The 15,864-nt window shown below is 55.5% G+C and overlaps 1 protein-coding gene across 1 annotated transcript; it reads left to right on the plus strand.

Moving 5' to 3' along the window:
- The first annotated feature begins 8,029 nt into the window (after positions 1–8,029).
- On the plus strand, positions 8,030–15,449 carry NDUFA13 (NADH:ubiquinone oxidoreductase subunit A13). Its single transcript, XM_044998657.1, has 5 exons — positions 8,030–8,185; positions 8,771–8,849; positions 9,144–9,215; positions 10,459–10,528; positions 15,204–15,449. The coding sequence occupies exons 1-5, from the start codon at positions 8,089–8,091 to the stop codon at positions 15,321–15,323; spliced, it is 438 nt and encodes a 145-aa protein (XP_044854592.1). The 5' UTR covers positions 8,030–8,088; the 3' UTR covers positions 15,324–15,449.
- The last annotated feature ends 415 nt before the right edge of the window (positions 15,450–15,864 follow it).

The raw sequence follows: 15,864 nt of genomic DNA on the forward strand, positions 1-15,864 counted from the left end.
CATTTTGTTGAACTGCTGCTCTCTCGTCCTTCCATTTTCCTGTACTTCAGCCAAGAGGGCAGGCCCAGCGGAGCCACCCCGGGCTCTGCACAGCATGTGACTCCGTGGGGCTCCCAGGCTCTGCCGCCTGCCTCTCCCTCTCCCAGCTACAGTTTCAGACAGGGCTAAGCCTTTACCCTCCCCCACTTTTCCCAACACTCCCTCCCGCACCCGGGAAATAGTCGAGGCGGCTGCTTGCTTGTGCAACGTCACCGAAGGGGAAGAAAACCACAGGCGCCCACAACCCCTCGCCCTGCCCCACCCTGGAGCTGCAGCCCAGGAGTGCTGTAGGAATCAAGCACACAAAAGTCCTTTGCAATCATGCTGCCAGTTCTCCCCATGCTCCCCCCTCCCAAAGCCACAGCCAGGACTGAAACACAGAGCCTGCCACGGGGAGAAAGCCAGAGCCACTAGCGCCAGCTGAGGAATGACCCTCCAGGGAACCTCCTGCAGATTAAGCCAATAAATCATTTTGGGCTCCAGTCCGGGCTCTCTGCACCGCTCTTCCAGCCAGTGGCTAAACGCAGGAGAGGGCCAGGCAGGTCGCACCACCCCCACATTGGGCCCAGCGGCACCAGGGAGGAGGCAGGCTCTGGGCAAGGGCCAGTGTGGCCCAGGAGGAGAGGGTGAAAGCTAGCGCTTAACCCTTCGGCTGCTGCGAGTATGGGGGCCTGTGCTCGCCCGCCCCTTGTGAAAACCCTCCTTCGGCTGCCAGGCTGGAACACGCCGGCAGTGCAAGCGTTAACGCTCCGGCAGGGCAGTGACACAGATTAGCTGTCACCTGTGAAATGGGGGCAGGGGGCTGGGAGAAGCGGCATCTATAAAATCTCAGCCAGGCCCATGGGGCCTAGCACAATGCAGGGGGGATGCTGTAAGGGTGGGGGGTGGGGGAGAAGGGCGTAACTGGAGCCCTGTGGCCTTGGGGGGGGTTTGAAACCCTGCTGAGCTGGGTGAGCTCAGCCTGCCCCCTAGCGGAGGCTGGCTCCCATTGCAGCATGGGCACAGACTTGGCCCTGCTCCAAGAAGCCGGGGAGGGGGCATCTCCCAGCACTGCCTGCCCTGCTGAGCCCTGGCTGTTGTCGTGTGGGTTTTAAGTGCGTGCTTTGTCTCCAGGACTGCAGAGGGGCTGGCGGAAAGGGGCCCTCTGGCTGGCTGGGGAATGTGGGGAGTAGGAGAGAACCCACGTCTCCCTGGGCGAAGCCAGGGCCGCAGCCTGCAGGGAAGGAGCCGTGCTGCACGTCTGAGATACCTGCTCCTGTCTGCTACGCGAGATCTTGGTCCGACCATCTGCAACGTCGTTAAGTCCCGCGGCAGCTGAGCGATGATGAGCCCTGATTAGAGCTAAGCCACGAGTGACCTTGCTCTGAAATGATCCCCAGCTTAGGAAGCAGCAGGGAGCTCGGTGGCCAAGGAAGGACCTTTTATAAAATAAAAATAATCAACCCGGAGCCAGTAATTGTGTTAATGATTCCCGCCCCACACCTGTCCTTCCAGCCCTGGGCTCCGGCTCAGTGCTCTGGCCCCCACCGAAGGACAAGTGTGACCCTCCAATTGGGGGGTTCTAGGCCTCCCGGGGCCTCCGGTCAGGCTGCAGGTGCTCAAGCGGCCTCAGCTGCTCTAGCCCTGAGTAGGGGGCACGGGGCAACATAAGGGCTGTTGACTCCTCTTCCCTTGGGTCGCAGGGCAATGCTGCCCAGCACTGCCTGTCACTGCCCCTGACTGAGGCCTGACAGCTCAGGGACCCGGGGCTCAGGGAGCTTCACCTGGAGGTTGCTGTTCAAAGCCAGCCCAGATTAGCAGTGACCTGTCTGACGGGTTCAGTGCCGTGTTAAATGCCAATTACAGTGGCACCTAAGTGCCCTACATGCCGATTTAATTGGCACCCAGTGGCTCCTCTTTCCCAGATGCCAGAGGTTTCCCCATCTTCTGTTCTTCTCAACCACCCTCTCCTCCTCCCCTTCCTCCCCTCGTCTCTGCCCAGATCCCCGGTGCAGTCCGGCGAGGGAAGGCATGCAGCTTGACCCAAAAGTGGCCAGGGGCCAGAGGGGGCTCAGCCTCGTCTCCTGTGGCAAGGAGTTCCGCAGCTCGGCAACTGCTGGTGAGAAGACTTGGGCTTCTCGAGCTGCACCATCCCCTGCAGCCAGGCTGCGGCTGAGGTCGCTGGCTCAGAGAGCCAAGGCTTTGAATTCAGCCTGGAAGGGAAGGGGAAGGAGGGCTGTGGAGGGAGGGCTGGTTGCATAAGCCCCTGTTATTCTTCCAGCGGGTGGCACACCACAGGGCCCGTGCTGGAGCAGAAAGGGTGCAAGGAGACAGCTTGCCCAGCTCTTGCCCTAGTGGGGCCAGGAGCGATGAACGAGATGCTGGAGGCAGGTTACCTTGACCTTGCAGCGTACCCCCCACACCACCACCTCAGGGCTGGGAGCACCTCGGCAAGTATCTCCCCCATCCCCACAGCCATTTGGATCAAGCTGCAGCCAGCTGCCCCTCAGCCCTGTCTCGCTGGCCTTGGAATGTCTTGGTGGTCATGGAGGCTGCTGCCCGGCTGCCAGTGCCACTCGAGTCTTCGCGTTCTCACAACCACTGTGGATGCTGAAGAAGATGAGCCAACATTTTGCAACCTGTGGGACGCTGCTGGGGAGGAACAGCGTGCAGGGCCAGCTCTACCATTTTTGCCGCCCCAAGCAAAAAAAAGCCACTCGGACAACCGCCCCAACTGCTGAAGCAAAAAAAATGCCGCCCCTTAGCATATGCCGCCCCAGGCACGTGTGTCCTCTGCTGGTGTCTGGAGCCGGCCCTGTCAGCGTGGGCCTAGGAGGGGCTTTCTGGGAGCTGGCAGAGGATGATGCAGGTCCATTGCAGTGCTGCTCTACTTACTCCAGCTGAAGCAAGGTCACTGGTGGCAAAGACCTCGAGGGGTCTAGCAGCAGGAGCAGCCCTGTTCCTTGTGCAGGAGTGTCCATCTCACAGCTGGCCCCTGACACTGGCTGACTGGCAGAGAGCCCCAATGGGCCACAGAGCCTGTTCCATCCCTCTTCCCCTCGCCTGGGCCTGCTGGCTGCAGGAGGCGGAGATGGGGGAGGGGTGAAAGCAGAGATGCGGGGGAGGAGCTTGCCTGTCGTTCACCTGCCCAGCAGATGAAATCAAGGATTCTTAGTCCCACTCCCTCCCCTGCAATAATCCTGTTCCAGGTATTGGTACGTCCAGCTGGCCCCGGAACTGGCACCAGCAGCTCCCTAAGGTGTCGGGCTGGCTCTGGGCACGGCTGTGGCTGCTTTCCCTTCTGCACGGTGGGAGAACGCTGCTGCGCCATGCTGGAGGCCTGAACTCCTGGCCAGTGGCACAGCGGCGTGGCTCTCCTCCTGCGCTGGAGGGGCAGCGCTGCTCCAGGCACCACATGGGCCTGTTTACACTGCGCCGCGCCACAGACACTTCTAATAAAGCCTTAAATAAACCCCAAAGAGCGACAGGTAGGAGGTGCAAAAATGAGTTTTCTGGAGTGAAAAGCCCGGCCCGGGGGCGAGCGGGACGCAGGGCATGGGAGCAGCTCTCTGGGGAGGAGCAGATCGCACCTGCCCAAGCACCACTGCTGCTTGTGGGAGTTGTTGCTTTCTGCCTGCAGGCCGATTCCAAGCAGAATGCTCCTTTTAATTCTGCTCCTGCACAGAGAGAGGCAAGCTGTGCAAAGAGTAACATCTGCCTTGGCCAGCTCAGCCTGGCTCCTCCCCTCCGGCAAGGATACTCCCGCCTGCCACCAGCTCCCACTGGTTTGGCCAGGTCAAAGTTCCTTGCAGGCTCATTGCTGAGAGCTGCTGGCTTCAATCCCTAGGCAGGGGGGGTCGGGCACCAGTTTTGACCACCCTTGTGCTTTACACAAGGTGCTTACTCCTCCCCTAAGCTGTCTGATAGGTTCACTATTGCATTATTAGAATGGTGGCAGGTTTCAGAGGGGCAGCCATGTTAGTCTGTATCAGCAAAAACAAGGAGGAGTCCTCGTGGCACCTTAGAGACTAACAAACTTATTTGGGCATCAGCTTCCGGGGGTTAGAACCCACTTCATCAGATGCCTGGAGTGGAAAATACAGGAGCAGGTATAAATACATGAAAAGATCCACTCCAGGCATCTGATGAAGTGGGTTCTAGCCCACGGAAGCTGATGCCCAAATAAATTTGTTAGTCTCTAAGGTGCCACAAGGACCCCTCGTTGTTTTTGCTATTATTAGAATGGTTCATTAATACTACTTTGCCCTTTGCTAGAGCTTGTCAGCTGGGGAACTCAGGAACTTGATGTGTGTTATTAGACCCATTCTACAAATGGGGAAACTGAGGCCACAGAGTGGTTAACGGGATCCACCTGAGATCACACAGTGAGGCAGGAGCAGATCCAGGAGTCCTGTCTCCTAGTCTTCCGTACCAACTTACCTGGTCCTACTCCCTCCCAAAGCTGGGAACAGAACCCAGAAGTCCTGTCTCACCATCTTCCTGCTGTAGCCCTCAATTCCCGCCCCAGGCTGGCAGCAGAATCCAGCAGTCTTGATCCCTGGTCTCATTGCTCTAAGCACCTGCCAGCACTTCCTGCCCGCCCGTGAGCTACTGCTTTACGTTTAAAGTGCTGCCAGGAATAACACGGTGGCAAATTGTCAAGAACAGGTAAGTCTACATTGTGTGATAAATTTAACTCCAAAGCAGCAAAAAGTCCTGTTCTGACACTGTCATCGCTCCTGGTACCGCTGGCATTTCAAGGGCCGGGGGCAGCTGGTAGATGTGACCCCGCTCTGGCCATTTCTCCGCTGTACCAGGAACTTAAATTCACACCCAGGTTTTTCTGCCTGGCAGCAGCTTTACCAGGCCCTGTCCAATCTGCCTACATAGCACCTGTGCACACGCAGCCTCCTCCCTGCCAGAGGAGCCAGAGCACGAGGGCTGGCTCCGAGTATCTGCCCTTACAAAACCTCCAATTTAGGACAGTCTCCTCCCTCGCTGTGGGGCTTGTAAGCTGTACCAAACAAAACCCGGTATCAGCTGACGGCTCTGGGCCATCGCTACATTCCTTGGGGACACAACAGTTCCCTTTATTCCAGCGAGGTGACAGCAAGGCTCACCTGGAACCTACAGGGTCAACCTCTTTATAACATTAAAATCCCAGGCTTCCAAATCAGTTTTCTCTTAACAGCAATATCAACATCATCAACCAGCTCCCGCCGCGTTATACAAACCTACACCATTTGCCAGGGGCCCCATCATGTGCAGGGGGAGAAGGATCCAGGGTCAGCCACATCTGCTGCACCCTTCCTGCACAGAGCACAGAGAGGGTGGTCTCTAGGATCTGTGCATAATGAGGGTCATGAATCGTCCCTTCCCGCACCCCAAAAGACAGGCTGTTCACCCTCTCTTTTAACCCTTTTTTGCCATTCCCCTTAGAGGAGCCATGGCCCCTCTGTGACTCCTTCATTCCCTCCCCTTCCCTGGTGAGTTGCTAGGGCTCCTATACCTCCCTTGGGAAGCCAGGGGTTTTTAACACCCACTAGAAGCACTAGGTACTGCAGTGCCTTCGAGCTTGTATACAGCAGGCCAAGGCAATGAGTGCAGAGACACTGGCCTCCTGCCCACCCTCCAGCTCTGCTGCCCTGTACATGTACCCCCCGTGCTGAGAACGGGCCACGAGACAGGAGGGAGGCTGCTGTGGCTCCTGCTGGTTTTATTTAGCCAAGCTTCCGGACTGGTGTGCAACCGAGGGTCGGAAAAGCACAACCACCCAGAACACACCATCGGCAAGGAACCTCGTCACCCCTGGCCTAGCAAGGAGCCCGCTCAAACGCTCTTTGCAAAATCAGTGCCAAGGGTCCCCTGCAATAATAGTGAGGCAGGGGCGCCCTCTGGTGCCAGGAAAAGAACAATCGGCGGCGCCGCTGGCTGAGTTGCACAGATCGCTGTAACCCTTCACAGCTCGGTTAGCCTAGGGGTTCCCAGCCTTTGTCTCTCTGAGCCCCCCCGACATACATAAAGACTCCATGGCCCACCTGTGGCACAACATCTGGTTTTCTGCATATAAAAGCCACAGCTGGCATTAAGGGGTAGCAAGCAGGGCAATTGCCTAGGGCCCCAAAAAGCTTCTGCTTCAGCCCCAGGTGACAGGGCTCAGGGCTCCCGGCTTCAGCCCTCTGCCCTGGGCCCCGGCGAGTCTAACACTGGTGCTGTTTGGCAACCGTCCTGAAACCTTCCCACGGCCACCCAGGGGGCCCCAGACCCCTGGCTGAGAACCACTGGAAAGCGCCAGAGTGAGTTCAGCTTCCTTTTGTTATTTCTTGCAGACCAGGGGTCCCCAACATGGTCTAAGTGCGCCCGCGTACTGGCCGGCGGACAAGCCTCCGCCAAAATGCCGCCAACAAGCTGCATCATCCAGAGGTGTTGCCGCCAAAATGCCGATATTTCGGCGGCGACGCCTATTGACGTTGCCGTTTGTCAGCGAAATTTCAGTGGATCCTCGTCCGCCGCCACGGTCCTCCGTGGCTCGTCGTCTGGCGCCCGCCAGACAAAAAACGGTTGGGGACCATTGTTGCTGACAGTTCTATGCACTGTAGAGACCAAAACTCAGTGGCTCAGCTCAGGCCTAGGTACAGAAGGTGGCCCCGTTCAGGCCACCATGCAGCTGACGCTCAAACTGGCATTTTGGGCTTATAGACAAGTACTGTGTGGAACCAAAGAACTGCCTAGGGCTGTATCAAAACCGACTCAGTGGTCAATGGAGAAAGCCCATCTAGCCAGAGCGTGACGTAACCACCCAATAACATTCTGTTAAACCAGCCTAGTAAAACAGAGAAAGGTGGTAACTTCTACTTACAGTTGGGTTCGCAGGCCATCCCACTGCAGGGATCTAATCCTCAATTACGTTTTATAGAACAGATTAAAAACAAAGGTAGGTGATAATTTTCTATTCCATTCTCTAGGGCTTTTCCACTAAGGGGTTGTGGAGCCCTATTAATTATCCTGCCCAAGCAATGGACATGTTCCCAGCCTTGCCTGCCGATCACTGTTAGTGTGGAAAGCAGGACGAAAAGCTGGAGCTGGGACTTCATTCTGAAAGTGGAAAGGGCTGGGCTCCCTGCAGGTCCAGCTCTGAGAGGGGAGTGGGGGCTAGTGGTTAGAGCGGGGGAGGGGCCGGACTCCTGGCTTCTCTCCCTGGCTCTGAGAGGGGAGTGGGGGCTAGTGGTTAGAGCGGGGGAGGGGCCGAACTCCTGGGTTCTCTCCCTGGCTCTGAGAGGGGAGTGGGGGCTAGTGGTTAGAGCGGGGGAGGGGCCGGACTCCTGGGTTCTCTCCCTGTCTCTGGGAGGGGAGTGGGGGCTAGTGGTTAGAGCGGGGGAGGGGCCGGACTCCTGGGTTCTCTCCCTGGCTCTGGGCGGGAGTGGGGGCTAGTGGTTAGAGCTGGGGAGGGGCCGGACTCCTGGGTTCTCTCCCTGGCTCTGGGAGGGGAGTGGGGGCTAGTGGTTAGAGCGGGGGAGGGGCCGGACTCCTGGGTTCTCTCCCTGGCTCTGGGAGGGGAGGGGAGTGGGGGCTAGTGGTTAGAGCGGGGGAGGGCCGGACTCCTGGGTTCTCTCCCTGTCTCTGGGAGGGGAGTGGGGGCTAGTGGTTAGAGCGGGGGAGGGGCCGGACTCCTGGGTTCTCTCCCTGGCTCTGGGAGGGGAGTGGGGGCTAGTGGTTAGAGCGGGGGAGGGGCCGGACTCCTGGGTTCTCTCCCTGGCTCTGGGAGGGGAGTGGGGGCTAGTGGTTAGAGCGGGGGAGGGGCCTGGCTTCTGCTGCTGCTGTTGTTTGTAGCCAACGCAGCGGCCGGGTCGGGGAAGGCGGGACTCGAACCGCCTCAGGCTCGTGGGCGGGGCGGGAAGGTGCGAGGCCGGTGGCGCCGCAGGCCCTTTAAGGCGGAGGAGCCCGCCGCTGCGGTCACGTGACGAGACGGCACGTCCCCAATATGGCGGCAGCGCAGCGTCTGTTCGTCACTTCCGGGTGAGCGTGGTGACGTGCACGCTGTGACGTGCGCCTGCGCGGGTGGGGGCGAGGATGGCGGCGCTGGTGAAGGTGAAGCAGGACTTGCCCCCCTCGGGGGGCTACGGGCCCATCGACTACAAGCGGAACCTGCCCCGCCGGGGGCTCTCGGGTCAGTGCGGGGGGGGCCCCGCCCCTCGTTCTCCGTCCCCTGCCCCTCCCCCCGCTCTGCCCCCTCCCTCCCTCCCCCCCCGGGGCTGTCACCGCCCCTCCCCCCCGCTCTGCCCCCTCCCTCCCCCCGGGGCTGTCACCGCCCCTCCCCCCGCTCTCCATCCCCCGCCCCCGGGGCTGTCACCGCCCCTCCCACCGCTCTGCCTCCCTCTCTCCCCGCCCCTCCGGGGCTGTCACCGCCCCTCCCCCCGCTCTGCCCCCTCCCTCCCTCCCCCCCGGGGCTGTCACCGCCCCTCCCCCCGCTCTGCCCCCTCCCTCCCTCCCCCCCCGGAGCTGTTCTGCCCCTCCCTCGTCTCCCTCCACTTCCAGGCTCTTACTAGCTTGCTCCTCTCCACACACACTCCTGATCCCCTCCCCCCAGGCTGTTACTGCCCTGCCCCCATCGTTGCCCCCTACTTCGGGGCAGTTATCACAGCTTTTTATGGGGCGCTGCCGGTCAAGGAGACTCTGCTTGCAGGGGGCTGAGAGGCTAAAGGGAAGCTCTGACCCAGGACAGCCCAGTTAATTTCCCTTTTTCTTCTGGTAGGTTATAGCCTGTTTTCCATTGGCATTGCCAGCCTGCTCCTGGGTTACTACAACCTGGTCAAGTGGAACAGAGAGAGGAGGTAAATGTCTGTTTGGCAGCTGTGTGTTCTTCCCCGGTGTGCTGTACAAAGCAGGGAAGGAAGGAAGGAAGGAAGGAGCTAGCGTTCGCAGGCTGACGAGTGGTTCTCCTGTATTTGCATAGTATGATGAGGTATTGCAGAAGGTTGGGAATTCTGGCTGATGAGCTTGTGACAACTGAGCTGTGTAGTAATCTAGTGCTCTTAGTACAGGCGTTTTTGAAATGAAGATACAGAAATGGTCCTTTGGAGTCTCAGATAAGAAATCCACTCTTCAAACCTTATCTTTGGTACCAGGCGCCTGCAGATTGAGGATATGGAAACCCGTATCGCTTTGTTTCCCCTTCTGCAAGCAGAGTCAGATCGAAGGTAAGTTCATCCCCACCCTGAGGCTGATCGTTTGGATTCAGGGTACCTGTCTCCACAATGCCGCCACATTTACCTGCCTTGCTCACTCTTTGCTTTGGGGAGGGCCTTGGTGGGACTAACAGTCTTGTCAAGGAGGGTAAGATCTTGCAGTTGCTGGGCCACTATCATGCCCGTACTAGCTATTGTATAAAGACCCAGGGATACCTCAATATCCTGAACAGCTGTTTGCTGTGCTGCTGCTGATGTCCCGGTATTTGTAAGAGCTGCAGGCTCCACCCCCTCCATGGGGCAATGCTGTCCTTTTTTTGCACCCAAAGAAGCATTCAGGACTGGTTCTGTCTCACTCTGCATGGTGGGACTGGAGCTGCTGATTGATGAGCTGTGAGGGAAGCTTCTGTCCCAGAAGACTCAGCAGATGAACCTAAGGGGGTGGCCTAGCTTGTTCCCCTTCCATCACCTGGCCTAACTACTGGCCGTGATTGGCATGTGTTTGAGGGGATTGGGGTAGCAGCGAGTGAGCAGGCTGCCCAGAGCTGACTAGAAATGCCAAAGCTGGTGCATAACATGAGCTCATTAATTTTGCTTCTATGTTGTATCTGTTCCCCCGCACCCCCAATATTCTGTTTTGTCTCTTATACTGGAAGCCCTTTAAGGCAGAGCCCAGTCTGTGTAAGGCCCCTAGCACTCTGGATGCTGACGAAAGACCTGTGCCAGCCTGGTACCCTAGTGGGTCCCTGCATGTGAATCCTTTGTAGCCCTGCAAGGTTCCTTCTTCCGTTGAAGGAATCACTGTTAACTGAGACAAGGCACCGCTTCGTCTCTCCAAAGGCTGTTGATGAGTCCATTGCTTTGCAAGGCCTGAGAGTGCGTCAGACTGCATGTGGAAACCGCTTCCGGAGCAAAATCTTTGACTGCAAAAACAGTATCTCTTTGTAGCGTGAGGCCTGCTATGCCAGGATTCTGTGCCCTATGAAAGGTGAACCTGATTGTCATCTGTAGAGATGTTGGTTAAGGCTCCCCCAGTTGCCAGTGCTAACTTCACTGGGTGTTTGTGGGTACTTCAAACAGAATAGTATACTGTGCCTCTTTAAAACATGGCCCATGACAGCCCAATCGCCTCTGAAACAAACTTTAGGGCTGGCAGGGTCAGTAAAGATTGTCTAGTCTGGCTCCTGCATGGTGCAGGAAGAGACTGCCACCCAGTGACTTCTGATCCAGACACAGGCTTTTCTTTCTGTTTAAGGACCCTGCAGCTCTTACGGGAGAATCTTGAGGAGGAGGCCAGAATCATGGAAGGTGTTCCTGGGTGGAAGGTTTGTACCTTGCAATGCTAGTAGCAGAGGGCAAGGGGGAGTAACATACAGTCTGGGGATGGAGGGTGGGGTGGGAGAAAAGCTGGTGGATGTTACTGACACCAGATCATTAGCGTTTCTGGCAATAGTGCAGCAGGACATGGCTTGTAATGAGTATCCCAAAGGCCACTTATAACCAGTGATATAAATTAATCATTCACGAGGCTGGTTCAATCTACCTTTTGGTTTTCTCAGCAGGCTCAGATAATGTGTTTATGAAGGAAGGCATTAATGCCAGGTGGCCACCTAAGGGGAGGGTATGAATGAGAGCATGCACAGCTGATACTGAGCAGGGTGGGATCAACACTTCATCCTAGTCATGCTGGGTTGCATTGGAGTCCTGGTTCATAGGACAGGAGTGAGTGTGATTAGAGGAAAAGTGCCGTTCTGTGTAGGGAAAGACTGGCATGTTCGGTGAGCCTACAGGGGAAATTGAGGGCTTCTCGATCGCGGTGTGTTAATGGCCTGAGGGGATGTTTGCAGGACATGCAGGGTCTCAGCCTTGCGATGGTCACTGCTGTTTAAGACACCTGCTAAATTTTTATCTGGGGAGCTCAAACTGAAGTCCTGTTTATCCCTGGAGCAGCTACAGTGCAACCAGCAGCAGTGAATTTTTCTTCAAACGTGTGTCCCTATGAGTGCTCCACGGTAGGATGCGCGTGCACTCATGTGCTCTCCACCAGAGAATGCAGAGCAGTGTCTTTGGGCTGCACCTGCGCAGAGCAGCACCTCATGCCTCCAAATAACGGTATATAAGAAGGCACAGGCCCGCTGCCACTCAGTTCCTTCGCAACTGCCTGCGGCTCGAGGTAGAGCCATTGCATGTCTGCTAATTCTCAGCTTCCCACATTTCTTAACCTAGCTAGTCTCTTAGTTTATCCTTTGCTTTGTTGTTTTATTTCTTTTTAGTCTTAACTCAGCCTGTTTTTGGTCTAGGATCTCTCTGGGCTATGTGGAAGACCCTGGGTTTTAAGCTCTACCAGGTGGCTTTTCCCTGAAGTTATGGGCATTTGAGCTGCCTCCACTGCCTCAGAGACGTCCCATCAAAGTATAAGGTCTGTGTGGGATTTAAAGGCATGTCTTGGAAGGATAGAGGCTAGACTGAGGCTCCTAATTAAGTGCTCGCTAGCTCCAGCGAGAGCTGCTTCACCAGCCTGTACATTGGCCTCAGTATTCCAGGCTGCTCCTGTGGCTGTTGGCAGCTTCAGCAGCACCTTTTAAGCAGGACTTTTAAGAAGAAGAAACCTTTTTACTAGGAAGAGGGGTAGGTCACCCTATAAATCCCACTCTAAGGATACCTCACATTCCTTGAGGGGTACAGCTGATGCTCCATCTGGTGCCAGCTCTAAGCTGCCAGTACTGCACGGAAAGCAGCCTGTGGAGAATAGACAGCACAGGGATCTACCTTGTACCAACTGAAGCAGCAAAGAATCCTGTGGCACCTTATAGACTAACAGACGTTTTGCAGCATGAGCTTTCGTGGGTGAATACCCACTTCTTCTTGCATCCGAAGAAGTGGGTATTCACCCACGAAAGCTCATGCTGCAAAACGTCTGTTAGTCTATAAGGTGCCACAGGATTCTTTGCTGCTTCTACAGAACCAGACTAACACGGCTACCCCTCTGATACTTGTACCAACTGACACCTACCTTGTACCATCTGACACCTCTTGGCATCAAGATGTGCACAGGGCTCTTATTCACGCTCCGGTACCATTGTTTTCCCTGCACCCGAACTCTGAGGTCAAAGAAGTTCATCAACAAGCCTCTCCATTACCAGGCTCACCACCTCAGCGTTGGCATTCCCCGATACAGCTCAGACTCCTGCAACTGCAATCCTCCCGGACTGAACCGCAATCAGACCTCCAATCTTCAGTACTGGCAACTATGTCTGATGTACCAACCAGAAAGACCCCAATACCCACAAGTAGCACATCACTCGCAAGCACTGTAGGAAACTTCCCTGTCGTCCCCCCCCAGTATCTTATACTCCTTCAGCACTGGGAAGCAACCAAGAACAGGAGGACCCATAGATGGAGGAAAACTCATCCCCAACAGCAAAGTCCTCTTCAGCCCCAGATAAGGCAGTATTTCTCCTCCCCCCCCACACACACACCCTGTCTCCTCGGGGGGGTCAATCAGTTCTAGAGTCCATTTGGCACTAGCCCTATTTCAGTCTCTGGGCCTTCTTATCAATCAGAAGACGTCTGTATTGAGCCCAGTTCAAAGAATAGACTTAATCGTGCTAGGCTTACTGTCTCCTGGAAGAGATTCTCCACTCTGTCCTGTCTAATCGCGATGATATAACACAGCCTGCAAATAACTCAAGAAACTGAGTACAATTCTTGGGCCACATGTTGGCCTCCACCTTTGTGATGCCTCATGTGAAACTGGACCTCAGATGCCTTCAGATGAGGTTACGGTCTGTGTTTGCTCCCCAGTGCATCACGGTCCCTCAGAAAATTCTGGACTCTCTCAGGTAGGGGAAGAACCCACTGAGGTTCTGTGTGGAAACCCCATTCTCACGTCCCTCCAGCTCTCAAAGATCCTCACAACAGACACTTCTCTTTGGGGATGCGGGGTTCACCTCCAAGGGGATCCAGCCCTGGACAAGTAGCCTGCACAAGAGGTCACGCTCCACATCAGCGTTCTGGAGCCAACAGCAGTTCAATCTGCTTGTCAAAACTTCCTTTGCACCACACAGAGCCACTCAGTCAGGGTAATGTGGGACAACAGGACAGCAGTGTATTATAACAACTGATTGAGTGGAGCAAGATCACAGTCCTTGTGCACGGAGTCGCTAAAGCTGTGGAACTGGCACATTTCCCATTAGAACGATGAGATTTTTGTCTGCAGCTGTATTCCAGAAGCCTGGAAGACTCCATGAGCAGGAACTTCCATGAGGATCACAAATGGGAGCTCAATGATTCTATCATTCGTAGCCTCTGCCAGACTTGGGGTGTTCCAGAAGCAGACCTCTGCCAGCTCAGACAATGCAATGTCATCTTTTCTGCTCCAAGGGAGGCTACAGCTACAGCTCATTGGGAGCTGCCCTAATAACATCATGACCCTGCACCCTACTGTATGCTTGTCTCAAAACCCTCCTCAAACCGCATCCGAGCTAGAGTTATCCTTGTAGCGCCATCCTGGCCAAGGCAATTTGTGGTACTTGAACCTCCTCCGCCTCCACTCTGGCAATGCCTTTCTGACTTCCCATCGGGAAGGATCACAGAACTCTGGGACCCCGATCCCTCCCGACTCCTCCCTGAACCCCGAGAACGTAGTTCCTGGATGGTTCTCAAGCATAGCGCTAACCTGTGCGAATAAGGTCCAGTTGGTTCTCCTGCCTAGCAGGAAATCTAGTACCCCCAAAACGTACCTTCAGAAATGGAAACGCTTTAATTTCTGGTATTCTCTTCACTCTTCTCATACCTCAGAGGTTCCATTCTCCAAGATCCTAGGCTACCGGTTGGATTTAAAGAGACTGGATCTTTCACTGAACTCACTCGTAGTGCTGTGACAGCCTTCCACTCACCCGCTGAGGGCTCCTCTGTTTTTCCCCATCTCTCTATGGCCAGATTCCTCAAGAGCTTAGACAACCTGTTTCTCCTTGTAGGGAACCTGGCTCCCCACTGGGACCTGCATTTGGTTCTCAGGACCCAGAGGATTCCCCCCCCCCCCCTTCCTGGCGACTTGCTTCCTCCTAGTCATTATGTCAGCTAGATGAATGGGAGAGCTTGGTGCACTGAAGGCAGACCTGCCATTTACTTCCTTCTGTAGAGAGATGGCTACACTGTGTTCCCATCCTCGCCTCTTTCTGAAGATCTCTTTGGAAAGCTACATTAATGAAGAGATCCGCCTACCCAAAGCCTCATGCCTCCAGACAGGAGACTAGCCTATGTGCACTAGATGCCAGAAGGGTCCTTGCCTTCTATCTTGACAGGACTAAGACTTTCCAGCTCTCTCCTAGGCTATTTGTATCATTTTCAGAGAGGATGAAGGGACAATCTATTTCTACCCAAAGACAGTCAAAAGACTGTCAAAATGGGCTCTGGGTGGCATTTTAACTTAGAATCTGCTCGGGTGTATGCAGTCCCCTCTTAGAGTGACAGCACATTCCAGTAGAGCTCAGTCCACAGCTGTAGCTCTACTGAAAGGCATTCTCGTAACAGAAACCTGTAGGGCTGCACCTTGGTCTTCCCTCTATACCTTTGCCAAGTATTATGCCATCTCACCAGCTTCCGGGGATGATGTAGTCCTCTGAAGCGGCTTGGATTTGCCTCCTCACTGAGTTGCTGCTTGGGAGTCTCCTCCGGTGGATCCCCCAGCGGGATACTTACTCCAAGATGGAGAATTTACCTCCTTGTGGTAACTTGAGTGCTTGGAGGTGTTTTATGGGTGCTGCACCTCCTGCCCCCTTCCCCTCTGCAGTGGAGGCTCTGCTTTGTGCTCAAGATGGAACTGAGTGGCAGCAAGTCCACACCTCCTCTTCTGCCCTCATTTGGCAGCATGAGGTGCCACTGCACAGACACGGACCCCCGGACACTGCTCTGCATTGTCTGGGTGAGGGCATGGGTGCAGGGAGCCTGCAGTGGCGTACTCATAGGGAGCTTCAGTAACTAGCTCTTTCTCTCTAGGTGGGGGAGTCTGTATTCCACACTGACCGCTGGGTTCCTCCGACATCAGATGAGCTCTATTACCTCAGGCCTATGAGTGAGCAGAACAACGCGAAGTTTGGCTTGCAGAGTTATGTCTGAAGCTTGGCCAGGACTCTCCCCAGCCCGCTGGTTCCTCCAGTTCTTGCACTGGTAGCATTATCTCTCAGACGCAATGCTCAAGGGCCATGTGTTCCAAGTGTGTGACATTAAACAGTCTGGTGGAAACGTGTGTGTGCGTTTATTTTCTAAACAGCTGTCTGCGCTTCTTCCTGGGCTCTTCATCCTTGGCATGAAGCCTCCTGCTGTAACAGGCTGTCCTGGTGCCGCGCTCCCAGCTCTGTCCAGCCCCATTAGCTACCTTTGCCTTCAATTAGGTATCTCTTGGGGATAGGAGATGTGGAGGAAGGATGATGGGCATGTGTTTAAGCCACTGGGCTGGGACTCAGAAAAGCTGGATTCATTTCCCCAGTGACCTTGTGGCTAGCTCCTGAATCTGCCCCCTATGTTCCCTGTCTGTAAAGTGTGGATGGGGAGGCAGGAAATTCTTCCTTTTCTGGGCTGGCCTATTTAAAGTGCAGTCTCTTTGGGGTTCTCTCTCTAAGGGTCTTGGTAGTGTTCAGCATATTGGGCTCCCGTCCCC

This window comes from Mauremys mutica, chromosome 24 (genome assembly GCF_020497125.1).
Source record: "Mauremys mutica isolate MM-2020 ecotype Southern chromosome 24, ASM2049712v1, whole genome shotgun sequence".
In the NCBI taxonomy this organism is placed as follows: domain Eukaryota; kingdom Metazoa; phylum Chordata; order Testudines; family Geoemydidae; genus Mauremys; species Mauremys mutica.

Excerpts from the sequence above, each read along its gene's own strand:
- NDUFA13 (XM_044998657.1), top strand. The coding sequence starts at position 8,089 with ATGGCGGCGCTGGTGAAGGTGAAGCAGGACTTGCCCCCCTCGGGGGGC. Across the intron at positions 8,850-9,143 it reads AAGTGGAACAGAGAGAGGAG|GCGCCTGCAGATTGAGGATA; the intron begins GTAAATGTCTGT and ends CTTTGGTACCAG. Across the intron at positions 10,529-15,203 it reads AAGGTGTTCCTGGGTGGAAG|GTGGGGGAGTCTGTATTCCA; the intron begins GTTTGTACCTTG and ends CTTTCTCTCTAG.